The sequence below is a fragment of the Betta splendens genome, chromosome 9 (assembly GCF_900634795.4).
Source record: "Betta splendens chromosome 9, fBetSpl5.4, whole genome shotgun sequence".
In the NCBI taxonomy this organism is placed as follows: domain Eukaryota; kingdom Metazoa; phylum Chordata; class Actinopteri; order Anabantiformes; family Osphronemidae; genus Betta; species Betta splendens.
This window is the reverse complement of record NC_040889.2, coordinates 30,829,497-30,850,989: the sequence shown is the minus strand read 5'-3', so window position 1 is coordinate 30,850,989 and position 21,493 is coordinate 30,829,497. Positions and strand designations below refer to the sequence as shown.

Here is a 21,493-nt window from a genome sequence, read left to right as displayed (position 1 = left end):
ACCCTCAAACTATTTTACAATTGCTGGAGAAGGACTCTAAAGCCGTTTATTATCACAATAGACAGCTGCAGCACCCGTTATCTGTCGTCTGCGGGGAGCACTGTGCGTACTTTCTGTTCCACAGGGCCAGAGGCTTATCCTATCAAAATGTATTGAGTTTGTACGGGGATAACGCGTCCGAGAATGACTCTATGGTCGCTGATTTTGTGAAAGCCTACCAAAAGTGTGTAAAATCCTGCGCGGCCTCACCCGACTGCATGCGGGCCTGCTCTTTAAAAATGTTTTCGAAATGTTATTACCTTAGTCTATAGTTGTTTTTCTCTTGCCATGTGGTTTTTCTTTTTTCCTATAATAAAAGTAAATAATACTCTGAGATGAAAAAATGCGGTTCAATAAAAATCCTTTATTTAAACTTAAACAGTGTTGCTTCTTTTTTTTTTTTATTACGACAAATTAAGCCATTTAGGCGATAACAGGGTCGTCTTCGTCTTCTTTTTCTTCTGTCGGCCCCCCAGTGGAATGTCGGGCGGTGAGCCGCCCTTTACGCTAGAGGGCGGGACGCCCCCGTGCTTATACTCGTGCAGGAGCTCCCTGGCGTGTTTGTTAGAAACACTGGATAGCGGTATGTTTATTCTGGACAGAGTTTGCAGAAAAGAGTCCCACCCCGCCGGTTTGTCAGAACCTTTGTGCGTGGAGCTTAAATGTCTAATCAGATCCATAATGTGCGATCCCTTCACGGGCTTGTCGTTGAAGATAAACTCTCCCGAGTCGTTCCAGCTCCCCGGACCCCCAGAAGCTGCCATCTTTTCCAAAATGTAACCCGCCTTCTTTTGAAAACGAGGGTTAACGCCCGTCACAGCATCCCGCACAATTTTATCAGGGGATTTCTCGCGAGAGGATCCCGCGGAAACAGAAACCCACCTTTTGAATAAGCGCTCTCTTTTTTGCTAAAGTGGTCAATTATCGGCCAGGATTTGGAGGCTGCGTCGCTGTCGCTTCAGCTTGTTGTACTGATTGCTGGACAGCGCGATGTTGCCTTTGAGGAGGTTAAACGCTAGCACGCAGATGGTTTTAACCAGATCGGGCGAGCAGGCGGCCAATAGCGCGCGGCGCTGCCTCGGGGGGCTGGAAACCAGTACTTTCAGGAGCGGTAAATTTCGCCTGATGCGCTCAGACATGACGTTTTCTTGAGGGTAGATAGACGCAGGCGCGCTCGTGGGGCAGCACACCCGTTCTCAGCCTGAACTCGTCTGGGCAGCCGGCCGTCAGGTCAACCAGTGCAGCTGCCTGGTGGCGTCTTCAAAACTTTCCATAAAATACGCCTTCTGCCCCGGAAATATCTGCTGAGCCAGCGTCGCCGTTTGCAGTTTATCGCGGGGATTTTTAAATAAAATAATGTGCGTGCTGTTTAGACTCAGCGTTCGCCCGTGTTTACCCTTTTGAAAAACATTTTGAGTTAAAAACATGACGGACATGTTTTGATGATGTCTGTATTGGGTAAAGATTTTAACCACTTCAGGGTGCTCCAGAGCTTGAAACAACACATCACACGTCCAAAATGATGACTCTGCCCTCGCGGAAACAGCGTCTCGTCGTTGAAAGAATCAGGCAGTCCTTCCACAAATTGTATTCCTTTATTCATCCTCCGCAACTTCTCGTACATGGGTTGAAAAGACGTATACAGTGGCAGCGGTTCAAAGTGACTAGGGTTTTTACTGCAGTACCGACGCGTCGCCACGGTGCAGCGAGTGCATCGCTGACTAAAGATTTTTAATCCTGCAGCCGGCTGAAAAAAATCAGGACGCTAGTCTCGTTTTAACCACCAGGTGGCGCAGCGTTGATTAGAAGCCTCCAAAGCACTACAGCGTAACTGAGGTCCGACTGTTCATTTCTACCTGTAACACACATATATTACACCAGACCTATTTTACTATTAAGTTTTTACTATTAAGTATCTCAAACGTGGGGAGTATGAAGGGCAACAACTTGTTGATGGCTTAGTTATTTTCTGTTCACTGCGAAGTTATAATTGTTCTGTGTGGTTTAAAACAGGCAGCGCCACAGCAGCAACACGTTCTTGTTTTCATTCTCCTCAGCTTTTTCGTGTCTTTAAATAGAAGGCGTCTCTTAAAAATATGTACACACCCACCGCTCTAACATCTGATACAACATATTGGCTTCACATAATTCCGTGGTTATGCGTCGCGGTTTAATTAATATAATTTGAATGCGCATGGCCAAGTAAAGACGTAGAGCGCAGTCCATCTGCGACTACAGACGCTTATTTAGGTTTTAAACTTCCACAACTTGTTAATGAATGTTTTCCAATAGTCGTAGATTTTACGTAAATAACCGTAATAATCATAGGAATTTGTTTTACAGCAGTTGTCGATCGTAATCTTGACAGGACGCCAGAAATCAGCAGATCTACAGCGACGCATTACAGCAACATGTTTGTTCCTACGCGTCTACTCTGTGTCTGCAGAATTGCAGTTTGACTTGTTTTGACTGTGCGTGTCATTGTAACTGAGTGGCTGAGATCACTTATTCGACCAGTGTACGTTTCAACATTTTCATTTCCCATCCGTCCATCCAGCCACTTTCACCGGCGTTTTCGTTTCTCTTTCGATGAGCGGCAAACAGATTTTAATCAAAGCACCGCCTTAAAAAACAATAAAACAGGCAAAAATATTTGTTTTTTACAAATAGACACAGAATTGGAGTTAATATGTTTTTTATTGTTTAGAGACAAACGGAAAACACAAAAAGTCGTTCTCTCGTTACCTCTGCATATAATTTGGTGGAGACATCAAACTCTTACACAAACACGTGACGTGTTTCTGAGTCATTTGTCCAGACAGAGAGTGACCAATACACAAATGTATGGATGTGCAAATGCGGCCTACGAGAGGAACAGGGGAGTGGCGCACTAGATGTAGCGAGAATTTGTTTTGATTGTGCGTGTCATTGTAACTTTTGTTTGTCTCATATTTGCTCACAGTCGCAAAGGTAAACTTCGCATCCCTTCCCTCCCCCGTAGAGGCGCATAGACATGCTAATGTGTTGCTACCACTCGATCAGCAGGTGAGAAATACTACTCCGGGACAAAGCACCGTAGGAGACTGGGCAGCATCGGGCGGCGTGATCAGCTGCAGGTCTAAGACTCATTAATGCAGCAGGTAGTTTGTTCTACATGTTTACTCTGCAAAAATAAACGTATGTATTTATCGTAGCTTTCTGATCTAAGTTATTTGTAGCACTTCGACATTCGTTTAAAATATGCAGTGCATTTTAAAATGAAAATACTATTATTATTATTTATTACCTTTATTGTAAACACAGTATTAATTGCACAATTTGGACTGGCGAAGATTTGCGCTTCTTTCATAATAATCATGGATAATCAAGGAAGAAACTGCAGTTCATAGATGTTATTCAGGGACGGTTTAATAAAGATTCAGTGTGGTTTTCAACTGAACTGTCAGCCAAGGTCGTGCATTATCAAATGAATGCACCTGTCAGCGGGGAAGACATCAACTCTATGCAGTCGCTCTTCAGTCGCTGCTGCCGTCTCCTCCCCAGTTCACACACCTTAACACTAGGACTACTGGGTTTTCTAAATATACCAGTTCCTACTACAAGGTGTTCCTACGAAGTTAACCAGCTGTTTATTTTATTATTACTGCTTTCACCTGTACCACATAAGGTCATTGCAAAGTTACAGCCATGTTCCTACAAAGTGAACCAGCTGTTTATTTCGTTATTCCCTCTTTCATGTCCGTCTGGTGAATGAAAGTGGGCGTGGTCATCCACGTCCCAGAGCAGGGACACTGGGGGAAGGGGAAATGCGCATCAACACGCAGGACAAAGATGTGCGTTTCTCTGCCTGCTACAGCCTCGCCGCGTTGGGTTGTTAGTGTCCCTTTCACCTGTACCACATGAAATGTGTTCCTACAAAGCTGATCAGCCGCTTTCAGAATCAGAATCGTTTTTATTCCCCATGCAGGTTTGAACAGGGCAAACATTATTTTTATAAAAAAAATTAATACGTTTACAGATTGACGGGTGATGCCGCACGGGTTGCTCTCAGTTAAAACAGCTGTTTGAAGCAGGGAAAAGCGAGTTAGCTGTCCTTGTCGATGCCTTGGCAATGTTTTATCATCGGTTAGATCTCTGAGCCCCGACTTTTATGTCTTCTTTGGATTAAAAAACAAATGTTGAATGTTCTCAAATAATATAATATTGCCGCCCTCCGCGGCTCCCAGTGTTTGTTTTTTCCATTGAAAACGTGGGTGTTACCGGTGGCCAACCCCTGGTCTAGATCATCCTTATTCACTTTTTTAAATTGTAGTAGTGTAACCTTAGTTAGTATTCCTTTTTATTTTTTTATTTTATGTTTGGGAAACGTGACATTTCAGCTACTGTGATTTTATTTGTCATCAACATTAGTTCCTACCTGTCCTTGTTGACGGGGGACAGGAAAAAGGTGACGCGCGTTGGATAAGAGCGGCGTAAAGAAAAAAGTGTACACGTGCCTTACTGTCTTGCCGTGTGGTGCATTAAAGAAGCATTCCACGTAAAGAAAATTACCCGTACCAACAGCAAGAAATCAGGGTTACAGTAGCTTGTCTGCCACAAATCGAACGCTGCACGCGGGAGGGCGCACCGTTCAGCTTCTTATTTTCGGTTTTAAACTGCCATAATTTGCCATAATTTATTTAGGTTCATAACTTCATACTATAACGCGACCAGCGGTTCATGGTCTCTGCGATCCATGCACTAAGTAATACAACGTTGTCATCTCGTGATCACATGATGATAATGAGACGCTGTTTTTTCCAATAATTAAAATAAAAAAAAAACTGCTTCCACTCAGACTCGAACCCCGGACAAAAAAAAATTTGTAGCCGTGCATATAAACCACTAGGCCACCCAAGACCTGATCATTGGTTGTTCTACAAGAGGCTATATGACGTAAGCAACTAAATTGTGAACAATTTCACAGTCTAGGGTCTTTGCCAACAGCCTTTTACCACCCCGTCGGGGGTTGCGCACCACCTGAATCACCAGCTCCAAGCTGCCGTCAGTCAACACTTCCATATTGGACTGAACAGCGCCATCCAGCAGGTCCTGAAATTGGGAAAAATCCACGCTGTCCGCGACTGACACAACAGAGGCCGCTTGTGATCGCAGCATGTCCCCCCTGAGCTCGAGCTGGATAACGCCGCCATGCTGAGTCTGATTTAAAGCCTGCTGCACCATCTCGGCAACATTCCCCATAACAGTCCCGTAAAAGTGTCCGTAATCAACCTCGTCCGTCTGCCCGATATTAAGCAGTCGTCTTATTTGCAAGTTATTGAAACTGTTTTTGGTTACAATCCTGGTTTCATCAGAGGCCCCGCTTCCCCTCTGCGCCGCGTCGGAGGTCCGTCGGGGGGTGCTTCCGGGTTGCCGTCTCTGCTCGGAGGAGCTCCTTCCATAGCATCGTCATTGTCTCCGCACTCGGGTGCGCCCTCCTCTGACGGGAGTTCATTATTTCTCTGGCTGGGATTTTGCAGTCTTTCAATGAAGAGGTTTACAGACTGTTCTAATCGATCAAAATCAGAAACATACTCATCACCCCCGCTAGGAAAGTCATAGTCGCGATTCGAGGAGTAGACCGGAGACACACTTCCGCCTCTTGCCACCAAATCATTGAACAAGTGACCTTTGACCTAGAGCTGTTAAAAACAGAGTTGATCGAAAGTGGGGTATATAATCTCTTAGGGGGTCCAGCTCCACCCCCAGAACAGAACCAGCCCTCCTGATCAGTTTGCCCAGACTGTTACTGTCTGTTACATTCATGCTGCTGCCCCACAAGACCACAGCGTAGAACACTACACTGGCCACCACAGACTCATAGAACATCCTCAGCATGGTGCTGCAGACGTTAAAGGACCTGACCTCAGGAAGAACATCCTGCTCTGAGCCTTCTTGTACATTGGTGAGGAGTTCTTTTTCCAGTCCAGTTTATTGCCCAAGTACACTCCCAGGTACTTGTACTCGTTCACCACCTCCACCTTTTCTTTTTTAATAGTGAGAGAGGTGACTGCACTCCTAGATTTCCTAAAGTCTATCACCTTTGTTTTACTGATGTTCAGTTGGAGGTGGTTCTGTCCACATGTTCACAAAGCTGTCCACCACTCGCCTATACTCTGTGACATCACGACCCTGGATGCATCCTACTGTACAATAGAGTCATCAGAGAAGTTTTGGAGAACAGGACTCTGAGTTGTACCTGAAGTCTGAGGTAGGAAAGAGGAAAGAAAAAGGAATGTCCCCTGTGGAGCTCCTGTGCTGCAGACCATGGTATCAGACACACAGTTCTGCAGGCAGATGTACTGGGGATGGTTGGTGAGGTAGTCCATGATCCATAAGATTAGAGGGGGGCTTTACCTGCATGTCCTTCAGTTTCTCTCCCAGCAGCGCAGGCTGGATGGTGTTAAATGCACTGGAGAAATAAGAACATGATGCTTACTGAGACGCCAGGCTTGTCCAGGTGGTTGTAGGTGCGATGGAGCAGATGTATGATGGCATCATCTACTCCTAGATGGGGTTGATATGCAAACTGGAGGGTTTGACCAGAGATCGCAGGGAGTTCAGGATCAGCCTCTCAAAAGCCTTCATGATGTGAGAGGTCAGAGCCACGGGCCTGTAGTCATTGAGGAGTCTGGGACGTGGCGTATTATTCACTGGAACAATGCATGACTTTTTCCACCCAAGAGGAACTCTTTCCAGCTGCAGGCTCAGGTTGAAGATGTGTTGGAGTACACCACAAAGCTGGGGAGCACAGACTTTTAGCACCCTTGGGCTAATTCCATCAGGTCCTGCAGCCTTTGTTGGGTGAAGCTTGTTCAGCTTCTTTCTCACCTGATCTGCTGTGATTGTGTGAGGTGGAGGTGGATGAGCCTAGTGGTTGATGTGAAGGGGGGTCTATTGTGGGCAGCAAGGGGCCCAACCTGGAATTTGTTAAAGAAGTTATTAAGTTTTTTGGCCCTGTCCACAGACCCCTCAGTCACCTTGCTGCTGGACTGGCCAGTGATGGTCCTCATGCCCCTCCACACTTCCCTGGTGTTGTTGTTCTGAAGTCTGTGTTCCAGTTTCCTCCTGTAAGCCTCCTTCCCCTCCCTGATTTTGACTGACAGCTCTCTGGACACTCCAAGCTGCCTCCCTTTCCCCGGACCTGAATGCTTTCTTCTTTTCATTCAGGGTGGCTTTGATGTCACGAGGGACCCATGGTTTGTTGTTAGGGAAGCAGCGAAACGTTTTGTCAGGTACATGGGTGTCCATGCAGAAATTAATATAATCTGTGATGCAGTTCAATTCAATTCAATTTTATTTATATAGCGCCAAATTACAACAAAGTTATTTCAAGGCACTTTACAAAGTAAGGTTTAAAACCTCACACAACTAAACCCAACAAATCCCACATACAGCAAGCGAAGTCTGTCAGTCCATCAATGTCCTCCCCATGAGGTTCACAGAGAGCCTCCCAGTCAGTGCAGAGCAACGCGGTCCTCATCTGTCCACCTTTAACAGTTTTAATGGTGGCAGCCTTTGAACCTGAGGTGTGTATTGTGGCAGCAGATGGATCAAATTGTGATCTGACTTTTCCAGAGAGGGGAGGGCAGTGAAAGAGTAGGCATCCTTAACATTAGCGTACATCAGGTTCAGTGTCTTCTCAGCTCTGGTGGGACAGCTCACAAACTGCGGGGCCCAGCCAAAGGGCCCTACAAGTGACCATAGAGCCCCACTTTGGTAGAAAAAAAGGATTTTGGGCCCCACTCCAATGTAACCGCAGGGAAACAAACACACACACACACACGCGCACGCACGCACGCACGCACGCACGCACACACTCAGTGGTGATGGTGTCTTGTACTGCAGTTCCCAGAGTCTCCAGCAGGAGAAGGAGGAGGTGTTACTGACCAGCCAGCAGGAGATCCTCAGCAGAATTGTTATGAAGTCTGAGGTACAGCACCGACCTTCAGCCACATTGTTTTGCCACAGTACGACAGATTTAACCTGTTCTCTGACCCCTGAATGTTTCAGGATGAGGAAGGTCCAGATGTTAAAGCTGCTACTGCTGAAATCCTGTTGGTCTATGCTGCAGAATCTAAAAGTAGCACAGGTGATTCCCAATCACATTTTCATTCTCAGTGTGACCCTGACCCTTCAATGACTGCTCTTTAGTCAGTCTGTCATGTCTTATGGGATGTTAAGCTTCAGACTGTGCTGGAATAAATAATAATTGTGTGTTTGTGTGTGTAGGTCTTGTCTTGTTTTGTGAAGCCTTTCTCTTAACCTACAGAAGCTTCATCAACCCGAAGGAAATTATCTGCAAACTGCAGCATCGATATCCTTTTTAAAGCAGTATCATTGTGGAGAAGCTACAATATGAACCAGTCAAACAACTGGTTACCCCAGTCCCACAAATAATGTCCCATATGATCAAGAGATGAAAGCTGAAAGGTTTTAGAGTGAGTGATGTGTCGCAGGTTAGAAATTCATTAGGCAACAGTTTGTATAGTGTGTTTACAATTCCACTCAATCAAGCGTTTTAAGTTGATCAGTGAATGTTCATTTAAACTTTTAACAGCAACAATGGAGGAAGAAAACTCCAGGAGATCGAGGCTCAATGTGGGCAAAAATCTGCCTTGAGCAGGTGGACTAAAAGATATAGAAGAGAGAACAACAACAACAACAAGCAGCAACAACAGTAACTGAACACAGACCGGGCTGTCGGACCAATTACTGGACGCAGACAGGTCGATCGGACCAGTAACCAGATGCAGACAAGCCGGTAGGACCAGTAACTAAACGCAGACAGGATAGTCGGCCCAGTAACTGAACACAGACAGGACATTCGGCCCAGTAACTAAACGCAGACATGACTGTGGGACCAGTAACGAAACGCACAGGACGGTCAGACCAGTAAGTGGACGCAGACAGGACTGTCGGACCAGTAAGTGGACGCAAAAAGCACAGTCGGCAGGACCAGTAACTAGACGCAGACAGGTCGATAGGACCAGTAGCTAAACGCAGACAAGCCAGTAGGACCCGTAACTAAACGCAGACAGGACGGTCAGACCAGTAACTGGACACAGACAGGCCAGTAGGACCAGCAACTAAACACAGACTTTATGTTACCAAAATGTAGATTAATTATGCACCAGGAACAATGTGTAGACATTCCTATTAAATGACAAACCCATAGCGCTGTACATATCAATGCAAATTCGGAGGCTAATGAAGTTGTTCAGTCAGATAAGAAACAATCTGTATCATAAATGTTTCATGTCTGTTTTATTGTAGAAAATATAGCAAGCATGACTCTCTGTCCAGAAATGTGTATGCTTTTGATCTCTAACCCCCAAAACATACAGACACCTGAGTGAAGAATGTGAACCTCTAGATCCAAATGTTACCAGAAACACTTTCCACTTACTGCTCAGAGTGGTGGACGGGCTGTGGTGAGACAATTGTTACAGTTACTGATGATCACAACCTTTTAGCTGGTAATTTTTTCGAGAATGAAATCAAGTAAAAAAATCTGAAATATTCAGAAACTCTTTAACCAAATAAACATAAAAACAATTTAAAAATGTATAGCACTAAAAATTCAGACTGTTGAACCAAAGCAAAAATCTAACAGGTAACATCTGTTTACTTTGTGAATACCTTTGGAATTATGTAGGAAGTGATAGTTTAAAGCTGTTGGGTGGGTTACGGCTGGTGTTGTTGAACATGGAACAATGATAGAAGGTTATTGGATAGAGGAGTTAAAAGGAAACAGAGGAGCTCAGTGTATAAAAAGTTTCCCCAGCAGTCAATGTCTATTGCTTAACTAAGAGATGGTTCCTGTGACTAACAATCATGGCCAGTTACCTGAACCATATCTTACTCTAAGCTTTATCAAAAAGGAAGGTTTTGAGCCTGATCTTGAAGGTGGAGAGTGTGTCAGCTTCTTGAACCTGAACAGGGAGCTGGTTCCACAGAAGAGGAGCTTGGTAGCTAAAGGCTCTGCCTCCTGTTGTACATTTAAATACTCTAGGAACCACAAGTTGTCCATGCTCTGAGAACGAAGCATTCTGCTGGTAGCATAAGGAACTATGAGGTCTTTAAGATAAGAAGGAGCTTTATCATTAAGTGCTTTGTAGGTGAGTAGGGGAGTTTTAAATTATATCCTACATTTTACAGGCAGCCAGGGCAGAGAAGCTAATGTAGGAGAAATGTGATCTCACTTTCAAAGTCCTGTCAGAACTCTGGCTGCAGCATTTTGGAATTAGCTGGAGGGTTTTAAGGACATCCCACGAGTAAGGAGTTACAGTAGTCCAGCCTAGAAGTAACAAATGCATGGTTCAGTTTCTCTGCATCACTTTGAGAGAGGATGGTTCTAATTTTAACTATATTTCTAAGATAAAAGAAGGCGGTTCTAGAGATATGTTTAATGTACGATGTAAAAGAGAGATCCTGGTCAAAGATGACACCAAGGTTCCTTACAGTAGAATCTAAAGCTAATGTTAGGTCATCCAAAGTCTGACTTAGGTCATCTGACTTAACAGTGTCTCTCTGTGATTTTTAGGGCGAATAATAAGAACCTCGGTTTTATTTGAATTTAGTTAAAGGAAATTTTGAGACATCCAGGAATTGATGTTTTTAAAACAACTTTGAATTTTGACTACTTGATCTGTTTTATTTGGTTTCAAAGACATATATAGCTGAGTATATAACTGCTAGTTTTTGAACTCTCCCTGCTGATCACCTTCATTAAGTGTGTCAGTTAGATACTGTTTGACTGAACACACCTGATCGAGGTAATCAGCAGTAACTGGGTCAAGAGGTGTTGGAGGTAGGACAGCGGCCCTTGAGGACAAGGATTGCCTTCCCCTGGAATAAGCAGACGTAGAGAGAAATATATTGCTTTTAACTGAAGAAACTTCCAGCAGAGTCAAGCTCAAGCCAGGCAGCCAGCTGCTTCACCTGGTTTGGGAGAAGGCATAGAGACAGGAGTCACTGTTTTAGCTATCCACATAACTGTTAACCATTTCATGGTGTGTGTGCAGTGTGATAGAGCTGGAGTCTGATTTGCTGCTGCTGCTGATGGACCTGGTCTCCGGCCTCCTAATTGGTGGGGAGCTGGAGCTGGCTAACCTTCTCCATTGCAGCATCCTTTCCAAGATAGAACAGAAGTGGCAGCTGATTGGTTCCCCGCAGTGGCACCGCCCCCTTGCAGCAAGAAGTGTAGCAGCCAGGTAACCTCTGACCTCACCTAACTAAAACTCCACTGGTCAGCTTCTCACTGTGCTGTGTCTATCCACTTAGACCAGGAACTCTGCTGGACTTCAGGAGTCAGGATTTAGCTGAACAGCTGACCCTGCTGGACTCTGAGCTATTCTACAAGATTGAGGTGCACTGTCTCGCCTGCTTGTCTCTAACATGTGCCTGTCTCACCTTCCTGTCTCTAACCTGTGCCTTCCTTATCTATCTAGCTCCCAGAGGTGTTGCTGTGGTCTAAAGAGCAGAATGAGGAGAAGAGTCCCAACCTAACAGAGTTCACTCAACACTTCAACAACGTGTCATTCTGGTGAAGCATCTGCATTCTTTTACTATCATCAAACATCCAGGCCTATTTAGTTTACCTTGGTTTGCTTTGTGTGAGCAGGTCTCAACACAGTCATTAAACAGTTGTGTCGTACAGTAGAACATATGGTCAAGGAGTTTGCAGTATTTGTAGTAGGACTGTGACCTAACAGTGTGAATGCACCTTAGTTTTAGACATGCTCTGTTTGAACTAAACAAGAACAAGAGCAGTAACTGATGTGGAATGGCATTTGTTTCTGAATTAGTTGAACTGAGGGCAGACACAGATTAGACATGAAGCAGATCCAGGACCACGTATCAATCCTAGGTCAGGAGGGAAACTTCACTTGAGCCAGGAGTCACATACAGATAGAAAAGAAAACTAGAAAACAGAGGTTTGTTTATAACTGAAACACAGTAACTAACTGAGACACATAATGAAAGTGTGTCTGTGTTCAGGGTTCGCTCAGTCATCATTCTTCAGGACAAACCTCAGGACAGAGAGAAACTACTGCTAAAGTTCCTGAAAATCATGAAGGTAAACACACACAAGAGGATAACAATGTATAACATAACAAATATCTGTCTCAACCAATGTTGGTAAACTGAATCAGAGTTCATGCTAGTAACAAGCTTTTGTCTATGCATCCCTGCAGCACCTGCGGAAGCTCAACAACTTTAACTCGTACCTGTCCATTCTGTCGGCGCTGGACTCAGCCCCCCTACGTCGCCTAGACTGGCAAAAAAACACTGCAGAGGTTTGTGGAGAAAAGATTTTCTCCATCAACTGTTTTTTCAGTTTGTGTTGATTTGTGTGTTTGTGGTTTCAGGCTCTGGAGGAGTTTGGCTCTCTGATTGATAGCTCATCATCATTCAGAGCATATAGGGCAGCTCTGGCTGAAGCGGAACCTCCCTGTATACCCTACCTGTAGGTCAAGGTCCTCTGCATCCCAGTAAATATACCCTACCCATAGGTCAATGTCCTCTACAGTATATTCCTGTAAATATACCCTACCCATAGATCGATGTACTCTACAGTATATCCCAGTAAATATACCCTATCCATAGTTCAATGTCCTCTACAGTACATCCCAGTAAATATAGCCTACTGGTCTGCCTGTATACCTAGCTGTCTTTCTTTCTGATCTGTCTGTTGGTCCAGGGGTTTGATTCTTCAGGACTTGACCTTTGTCCACCTAGGGAATCCTGACACCTTGATGACATCACAGGGTTTAAAGGTTAACTTCTCTAAACGCTGGCAGCAGTTCAACATAATAGACACTCTGAGGAGCTACCAGCAAATGTCAGTTGCCAGCAGTATTACCGTTACTGTGCTACTTGGAAGTAATACTTCTGATCTACAACCTGGTTCTATGCTTGATTTTGCAGCCCATACTGTCTGCAGCCTAACGATGACATCATATCTTTCTTTAATGACTTCAGCGACCACCTAGCAGAGGAGGCACTATGGGAACTCTCGCTCAGGCTTCGCCCACGAAACACCCCACGAGTCAATCACAGATAACAGACTCAAACTAAAAAACAAACAAACTGGGGTATCTTGGTTTTATACAAGGCTAACCTGTGCTCAAAAAATGTTACAATGGTAACAGTGTAGCATGAGGTGCACACCCCTGGTGCTAGCATGACACAAGCTGGTACAAAGCTAGGATAGACAACTGCTAGCTTTGTGTTAATGTACTGTAACACAGAAAGACGTACGCAAACTTTAAGTTGTTAGCCTATCAACCCTTCCTACTACATATAAAACCTTGACCACCCTCACCCACCCCCTCTTCATGTACACAGACTAGCCTGGCTAGGTTAACCTGCTCACTAGCTTCTTGAACCATTCAGCTTTTTCATCAAGTTGTGGTTTGGGTAAATATTTTAACTGAGTAAATAATTAATGTATTTTCCATGACGTCAGTAAATACAGGATCCACTATTATGGTGTAAGTCTTAACTTTTCTAAATTTCTAGTGGAAACAAAATAAATATGGACAGAGGACAGTGATTGTGCTTGTGTAACTTGGAAAATACTTTTGTTCACATTTAATAATTATAATAATTTCTCAATGTCTAAAATAAAGTGTTTTTCTTGTATACAGCAGCCACATATACTTCACATATTTATTGATAATAGAAAAACAGGAGGGAGGTGTTCTGCACCAGAGGAGATAGCAGAGAGTAGCTGTGAGGACCAGAGGGACACTACAAGCTAACAACAGCTGCATTTCAATGTCCTAATTGTTTGACAGGAACAAAGGGGTGTAGCCCACAAAACCTCCTCCTCACGAAACAAGTTCTGTTCCTCAAGAAAAAACTCTCTTCAACACAGAAAACAGAGGAGCCCTCCAGAGGAGCCTCCTGAACCAAGCTAGCAGCACAGAATGCAGGGCAGTCAGTGTACAAGCAAAATGAAAGAAAATTCCCTTATTCGTCTCACAGTGGGGAAATTTGTTCTCTGCATTTTGACCCACTCCCTTGGGGGAGCAGCAAGCTGCCACATGAGCTGTGCTTGGGGAGCTAGTGCAAAGTGTCTTACCCAAGGACACACCTGGTGCCAGAAGCAGGGCTTGAACCTTTCACTTCCCAAGCCAACTGAGCCCACAAGATACTAAACTGATGAGAACAGATACTACACTTGTTCTTAGCCAAAAGGCAGAGAAGCAAAGCCAAATGGTTAAGGCTGAGAGGAGGGTGGGTTGCTATAAAATATTACAGAGCAACAGGTGCACTGTGTTTTTAAATCATGTATAATTGCATTATGTTGTGGCTTGCCGGCATTATTATGTAGCCTTGCTGGCATTTAAGGTTCTAGCCTTAATTGGCTGTCATATACTAAAAAATTTGAGGGGACTGAGGGACTCTCACCCACAGAATCTTTAACACTTTAACTTTTAACACTGTTGACTGCCGGTTTCCCCACACTCAAGCGTTATCCTAAATTTTGATTTAACTATTTTTTCCATTCCATTCCATTTTCCATCAAGATCAACGTTGCATCACACCATAACACAATAAACATGTAACTTTTATTCTGAAATTTAAATCAATATGAAATTTAAGAATGCATAAACAGTGAAAATCAAACACATGACTATTGAAGCCTCAGATGGAGTTCTGAGGATGCTGCAGTGGTTGAAATGTTATCAATGAATTGTTTTGTCTATTTAATACTTAACAATAAGAACATACACAAATAACCATTAATGCATTAGTCAATAATTAACCTGACTTACCTGGGCGAAGATTGATGCAGCAGTCGTACGAACGGTGCGGCGGGAGAGAAGTGGCTCTCCTCTTACTGAAAACTTGGCCAAGGTCATGATAACAAGACGGGACGGATGAGAGATCGAGCTTCTCCTCTGGCATGGCTAGCGCTGGGTTGGGTACCGACTGAGGACTTGGAGAAAAACATGATTCGTGGCACTCAGCCCCCCAGCCCGTCACCTCTCCTGTCCTCCAATTTATGTTGGGGTTATACGGCTATACCTGGCGGCTGAGCCAGGTATAACCAAGGACCACGGGATGTGCAGAAGACTCGACCACATGAAAATGGATCTGCTCTGAATGAGCATCTGGGAAAACCATAGTGATGGGACCAGTACTGTGCGTGACCTTCCATAATCTATGACCGTCTAAGGCTGTGGCTTCTAATGAGGTAGGTAGTGGAAACGTGGGCACGCCCAGACACTGGGCCAGGCTAGCATCCATGTGGCTAGCGTCGGCACCGGAATCCACCAAAACTGCCTGCTGGATAGACTGGGTCCCCACGGAGAATGTGGCTACGGGTAATGGCCTGACGGAGGATTTGCACAGTGTAGATTGGCTCACCACTAACCTCTGGACTAGTGGGGAGTGTTGGCTTTTACTGGGCATGAAAAGGCGATATGGCCGGGTTGGCCACAGTATAAGCACAGACCTGAGTTTCGTCTGCGGTCCTTCTCCACGCTCGTCAGACGTAGGCGTCCCAATACCATGGGTTGTGATGCTGATGCTGATGCTGATGCTGATGCTGATGCTGACGCGGCTGACTCGGCTGACTCGGCGACTCCCTCCGCGTGGGCATGGTGAGTTGGGACATGTTGCCGGAAGACCTGCGACGAGGTACGTTCAGGGTGACTGGGTGATTATAGACTCGAGGACGCCATTAGCTTGGAGCGTCGCGGTGGGTTAGTGCGTTCCTCCTCACGGCGCTCCTTGATGCTAGTCCATAACCGACGAGCCACCTTGATGGCCAGGGCTATTAACTCGTCTAGGGCGACTGGGGTTTCGGTGGCTGCTAGACTGTCTTTAACTCGACGGGACAGACCTTTGATGAATACGTCACTCAGAGCGGTGGAGTCCCAACCTGCCTCCGCGCCGAGTGTCCAAAACTCGATGGCATACGCGGAAACAGAGCGATCCCCTTGACGGAGACTCACCAGCTTCCGGGCGGCTTCTCGACCCGGCGTGACCTCCTGGAAGATGCGTTTCAGGGCGGCGGAGAAGGCTGTGAACGAGGCTAGACAGGCTGAGTTATTTTGCCACTCCGCTGTGACACAAACTTCTGCTTTTCCCGAGAGGTGGGACACGGCGAAAGCGACCTTGGCTCGCTCCGTCGGAAAAGACAGAGCATGAAGCTCGAATTGTATCTCACATTGGGTTAGGAAAGCTCTGCAATCACCTGTGTCACCGGAGAAGCACGTCGGAGCTCCGAGTTGAATGTGTGGAGCGGCTGAGCTCGGCGTGGGTATTGCGGCGGCGACCGGAGCTGGAGCTGGTTTTACTCGCTGGGTAAGTTCCGCCAGTTGTTCTCCGTACGCCGTCATGAGATTTTCCTGGCGAGCTGCGTATCTGGAAAGTTCCTGAAGCATAGTGGTGATTCGTTCTTCTTGAGTACGAATCCGCGCTTCCTGGGCTTGCAGCTCGTTCTTGATGGACTTGGCGCCGGCTGGGTCCATGTTTGGCCAGATTGTTCTGTCACAAACCGACGGTGGAGGAAGGACCCGAATGCACAGCGTTGACTTGAGTATGATAAGAAGGTGTATTAGCAAGGTCAGGCAAGCAGAGGTCATTCACGGTGGAGTAGCAATCAGGATCCGACAAGGAGCAGGCAGAGACGTGGTCAAGGTACAAGCAGAGGTCGACTTACAGTAGAGGACGGTCATAGGCTAGGCAAGAGCAGGGTCGAGGACAAAGCACAAGGCAAGAGATCAAGGAATGCTGGAATGCTAGTGTGGAATCAACGTAGACAATCTGGCAGGGAACTATGGCTAGAGGTGGAGCTCAAATACCAAATGATCTGATTACAGATGAGATGCAGGTGATGATAACAACAGGAAGTAAAGCTGGGTAGACTGGGTGTGGACTAAACAGGAAGTGGTAACAAAATAAAACCGGACATGACTAGACAAACGTAACTAAGAACATGAATTGTGACAACTCTATGCATATTACTGATGAGTTCATTACACTGTTTGAATTTTTTTAGTTATTTGCCACACACACTAAATTTTTTCAAAATAAAATCACCTTTTTCTGATATAGATATAACATTAAATGAGTTATAACTACATGTATGTTTGGGTTTAGGAGTAATTAATAAATGTGAGTTATAAATTGCTGCTACTCCTCGACCTCGACCAATACTTCTAGGAACATGATAGTTAATGTGACTCATTGGATTCGACTCATTTAAACTAACGTATTCATCCTGTTTCAGTGAGACAGAATAAAGATCTATGTGATGTTCACTTCAAGTAATTTATGAACAAGGATTTAGATAAAAGAGATCTGATATTTAATAAACCACACTTTATTAACTTACTGTTACTTTGTTTTGTAAAGGAACCATTTTGATGTTTAATAAATTCACTCCTCTGGTTACTTTGTGACTTGTATAGTTTAAGTGGTCAGGGAGCAGACACAGTCTCTTTGCGATAACTGAAACTAAGAGGAGGTGACGGCTGTAGAGAACATGCAGAGAGGCGTATAATACTGCAACTCTGCGTCCTGGGCTCCAATCTAAGTCACAGTGTAGGGAGACTAAGCAACATGGCCATGTTACTAGAGAGCAGAGAGGCTCCATCCAACGTGGGATGGACGCCGTCACTTCGAATCAGCCCAGGTTTTTCCAAAAAAGTGCTCCAATTAGTCACAAAGCCCACATCGTTTGCAGGGCAACAACATTGTTGTTTTGGCAAACGAACACACCGACTGTTAGTTTTGGTGTCATCTTTGACCAGGATCTCTCAGGATCTTTTACATCATACATTAAACAGATCTTCAGAAATGCCTACTTTCATCTTCACAGAACTAAAATTACAGAAAAACTAATGCATTTGCCATGCATTTGTTACCTCTAAACTGGACTACTGTAACGCCTCTTAAAATGTCCTAACAGTTAAGTTAGGACGCAAGTTAAGTTAAGCCACAATAGACATAGACTGCTGCGGGACTTAATTTATACACTGAGCTAATGACTTCCGATTGGCGTAACTGGGCGTCATTGGGCGCCTGCCTAAAACTACGTTTCTTACAAGCCGTAACCCAGTCATTACCCAGCTGCCCGGGGCCTGCTGAGGGACTGGTAGCAATTGAGCTAGGGGGCTCCGCACCGGCTAAAGGGGCCTGGCTAGCTGGCCTGTTTTCTAAGGTGCAAAGCCGAGACTCTAAGTCTAACAACCTCGCCTCCAAACCATTACCATCACTAAAGGAGGCAGAGGATAAGCTAAAGATAAGACACACCGAACAGAGCAAGAGGGAGAGGAAAAGGGGAAAGCTATAGCAGGAAAGTAAGCTAGGTGCTACGCTAGCAGAGATAACAGTCAAGATTAGCAGGTAACGTAAACCAAGACTTTGACAGGGACAACTAACAGGATGTCACCCAGGTAAAACAACTCACCGGAAGTCGGTCGCCAGTTAACATAGTCACTCTTTCATATGGAACATACAGTTGACGTTAGCCACCGGTTAGCGACAGAGTAATCTGTGGATAAAGCCCTTTAATCAAACCTACCAGTTAGGGTTATGTAAAGTAAACCAAGCGCTTCATCCACAGATTATTCTGTGGCTGTTATTGTAATAGGCCATGTTAACTGCAACCGACTTTCAGTGAGTTGTCACCTACATGTACCTACAGTACATGTAGGTGACATCCTATTAGCTGTCTCTGTCAATGCCTAATTCGACTCCATATACAGAACCTTAATTTAAATTTGTTTGTACCACAGTACAAGGTAAATCTGGTTTATTTACATAGTTTAATTCAATATCTATTTTTTACAGGTCCCTTTAACTAAATGTCCTTTGTTGAAAATGCGCTGGACATTGATTAGATGTTGACCATTTCAAAAAACAATCTGTTATCAACATTGATTCAAAGTTTGCTCCCAGCAGAACGCTTCGTTCTCAGAGCACTGGGCTACTTGTGGTTCCTAGAGTCTTTAAATGTAGAATGGGAGGCAGAGCTTTTAGCTACCAAGCTCCTCTCCTCTGGAACCAGCTCCCTCTTCAGGTTCGAGAAGCTGACACACTCTCCACCTTTAAGATTAAGCTTAAAGCCTTATAGTTAGAGATGGTTCACCTAAATCGTTGTTGCAGCATAATCTCAACCTAATCTCTTCTATCCCATAACCTCCCATCATTGTTCCATGTTTAACTAACCTTGTCTCTTTCTCTTCAGTAGTTGTGCTTCTCCCCCTCCACTCTGTCCTCACCTACAGTTACTGTATCATTGGACTCAGAGCTATATGTCTGTGATGGGCAGCTGCAGATCCAACCATCCTGTGTCCAGTCTCTGGTCCAACCATCCTGCCTGTGCTCTGTTGTTTCTTGTTGTTGCTTGTTGTTGTTGCTGTGCTTTTCTCTCTCTCTCCCCTCACCCCAACCGGTCGAGGCAGATGGCCGCCCACATCCAACCTGGTTCTGCTGGAGGTTTCTTCCTTGTTAGAGAGGGAGTTTTTCCTCTCCACTGTTGCTGTCAAATTAAATGCTAGCTGTATGTGGGATTTGTTGGGTTTAGTTGTGTGAGGTCTTAAACCTTACTTTGTAAAGTGCCTTGGGATAACTTTGTTGTGATTTGGCGCTACATAAATGAAATTGAATTGAATTGAATTGAATTGAATTGAAAGTTTGTGTCTTTTCAACATTAAATCTATATTATGTATGAAATTTCAACTTCAACCAAAATGATGATTCTGATCCAATTTAAACCTTGAATCAATGTTACCTTGCTATCTGGGTAAGGATCTGTATAAAAGAATCGGGAACAACAATTAGTCAATTAGAGACTTTTAAAGTAACAATAAGTTCCCTTGCTGCTCTCCACAGAGCCCAAGGAGCCTGGCTGTCACGTGACAAAAGAACGAAGGACGCTCAGTTGAATGGGTCGTTAAAGAATCATCTTTGTTTTCTGTTCTTCTGACTGATCTTAAGCAGCTGCTGCCATGTGGCATCTTATTCTTGGGAAAAAATGACAAGGCTTATGGACCTCTAAAAGTTAACTTAGAATTAACTTAAGGCAGAAGCAGGTTGGAGATTCTTAAGTATGGGCTCAAAGTTCTGACAGGACTTAGAAAGAGAGATCACATTTCTCCTACATTAGCTTCTCTGCACTGGCTGCCTGTAAAATGTAGGATAGAATTTAAAATTCTCCTACTCACATACAAAGTACTCAATGATAAAGCTCCTTCTTATCTTAAAGACCTTATAGTTCCTTATGCTCCCAGCAGAACACTTCGTTCTCAGAGCGCTGGGCTACTTGTGGTTCCTAGAGTGTTTAAATGTAGAACAGGGGGCAGAGCTTTTAGCTACCAAGCTCCTCTCCTCTGGAACCAGCTCCCTCTTCAGGTTCGAGAAGCTGACAAATTCTCCACCTTTAAGATTAGGCTTAAAACCTTCCTTTTTGATAAAGCTTATAGTTAGAGATGGTTCAGGTCACTGGCAATTATTGTTAGTCACAGGAACCATCTCTTAGTTAAGCTGCAATAGACATAGACTGCTGGGGGACTTAATTTACTCAAAGTTTGGTGTCTGTGATGGGCAGCTGCGGATCCAACCAATCCTGCCTGCATCCAGTCCCTGGTCCTACCATCCTGCCTGTGCTCTGTTGTTGCTTGTTGTTGCTTGTTGCTGTTGCTGTGCTTTTCTATCTCTCTATCCTCTCACCCCAACCGGTCGAGGCAGATGGCCGCCCACATCCAGTCTGGTTCTGCTGGAGGTTTCTTCCTCGTTAGAGAGGGAGTTTTTCCTCTCCACTGTTGCTGTCAAATTAAATGCTTGCTGTATGTGGGATTTGTTGGGTTTAGTTGTGTGAGGTTTTAAACCTTATTTTGTAAAGTGCCTTGAAATAACTTTGTTGTGATTTGGCGCTATATAAATAAAATTGAATTGAATTGAATTGAATTGAAAGTCTGTATGCGGCTAAAATAAATTTAAGGATGTATGTATATACTGTAATAATAATAAGAAGAAGAAGAAGAAGAAGAAAACCTTTAATAGTCCCGCAGTGGGGAAATTACTTCTTACAACAGCAGTACAGATAAGCGAGAGTACAGCTACAGAACAGTTTGTGTTGGTACCGGATGCTGGAAGGTTAGGCCCAAGAAAAAGAACCCAGCTTGGCAATACATGTAAATCACCTTTTTGTAGGTTTGGACACTCTCTATTTACATTTTCAATGGTTCAGAACTTTTTTTAAATTTTTTTTTATTATTGTTATTCAATCATATTTTTTAGAGTGGTTCTAAAATTAAGTGGGAATTAGTAACAGCGTCTGTTTACTGTGCGGCCTCAGTGCTACCAGTTTTGGAAACTAAGTTTTGACCTTGCTCACCAAATTAAACCTTTTACAAAATTTATATTTATATTAGGTACTGCAGGT

General features: G+C 44.4%; 1 protein-coding gene and 1 non-coding gene across 2 annotated transcripts in view; one reads left to right on the top strand and one right to left on the bottom strand.

Annotated features, from left to right (window-relative positions):
- Positions 1-13,735, top strand: part of rapgef1a (Rap guanine nucleotide exchange factor (GEF) 1a) — a 28,065-nt gene extending 14,330 nt beyond the window's left edge. Inside the window, exons 13-24 of the mRNA XM_055512030.1 lie at positions 7,927-8,011; positions 8,092-8,170; positions 8,311-8,398; positions 9,423-9,512; positions 11,106-11,294; positions 11,365-11,449; positions 11,532-11,626; positions 12,082-12,160; positions 12,279-12,380; positions 12,453-12,550; positions 12,785-12,925; positions 13,012-13,735. Coding sequence (XP_055368005.1) covers positions 7,927-8,011; positions 8,092-8,170; positions 8,311-8,398; positions 9,423-9,512; positions 11,106-11,294; positions 11,365-11,449; positions 11,532-11,626; positions 12,082-12,160; positions 12,279-12,380; positions 12,453-12,550; positions 12,785-12,925; positions 13,012-13,147 — 1,267 coding nt within the window. The 3' untranslated portion in view covers positions 13,148-13,735. The remainder of the gene's footprint in view (positions 1-7,926; positions 8,012-8,091; positions 8,171-8,310; positions 8,399-9,422; positions 9,513-11,105; positions 11,295-11,364; positions 11,450-11,531; positions 11,627-12,081; positions 12,161-12,278; positions 12,381-12,452; positions 12,551-12,784; positions 12,926-13,011) is intronic.
- A 374-nt stretch (positions 13,736-14,109) lies between these two features.
- Positions 14,110-14,299, bottom strand: LOC114863315 (U2 spliceosomal RNA). The gene has a single exon (XR_003787153.1). It is a non-coding gene; the product is annotated as a U2 spliceosomal RNA (small nuclear RNA).
- Between the last annotated feature and the right edge of the window lie 7,194 nt (positions 14,300-21,493).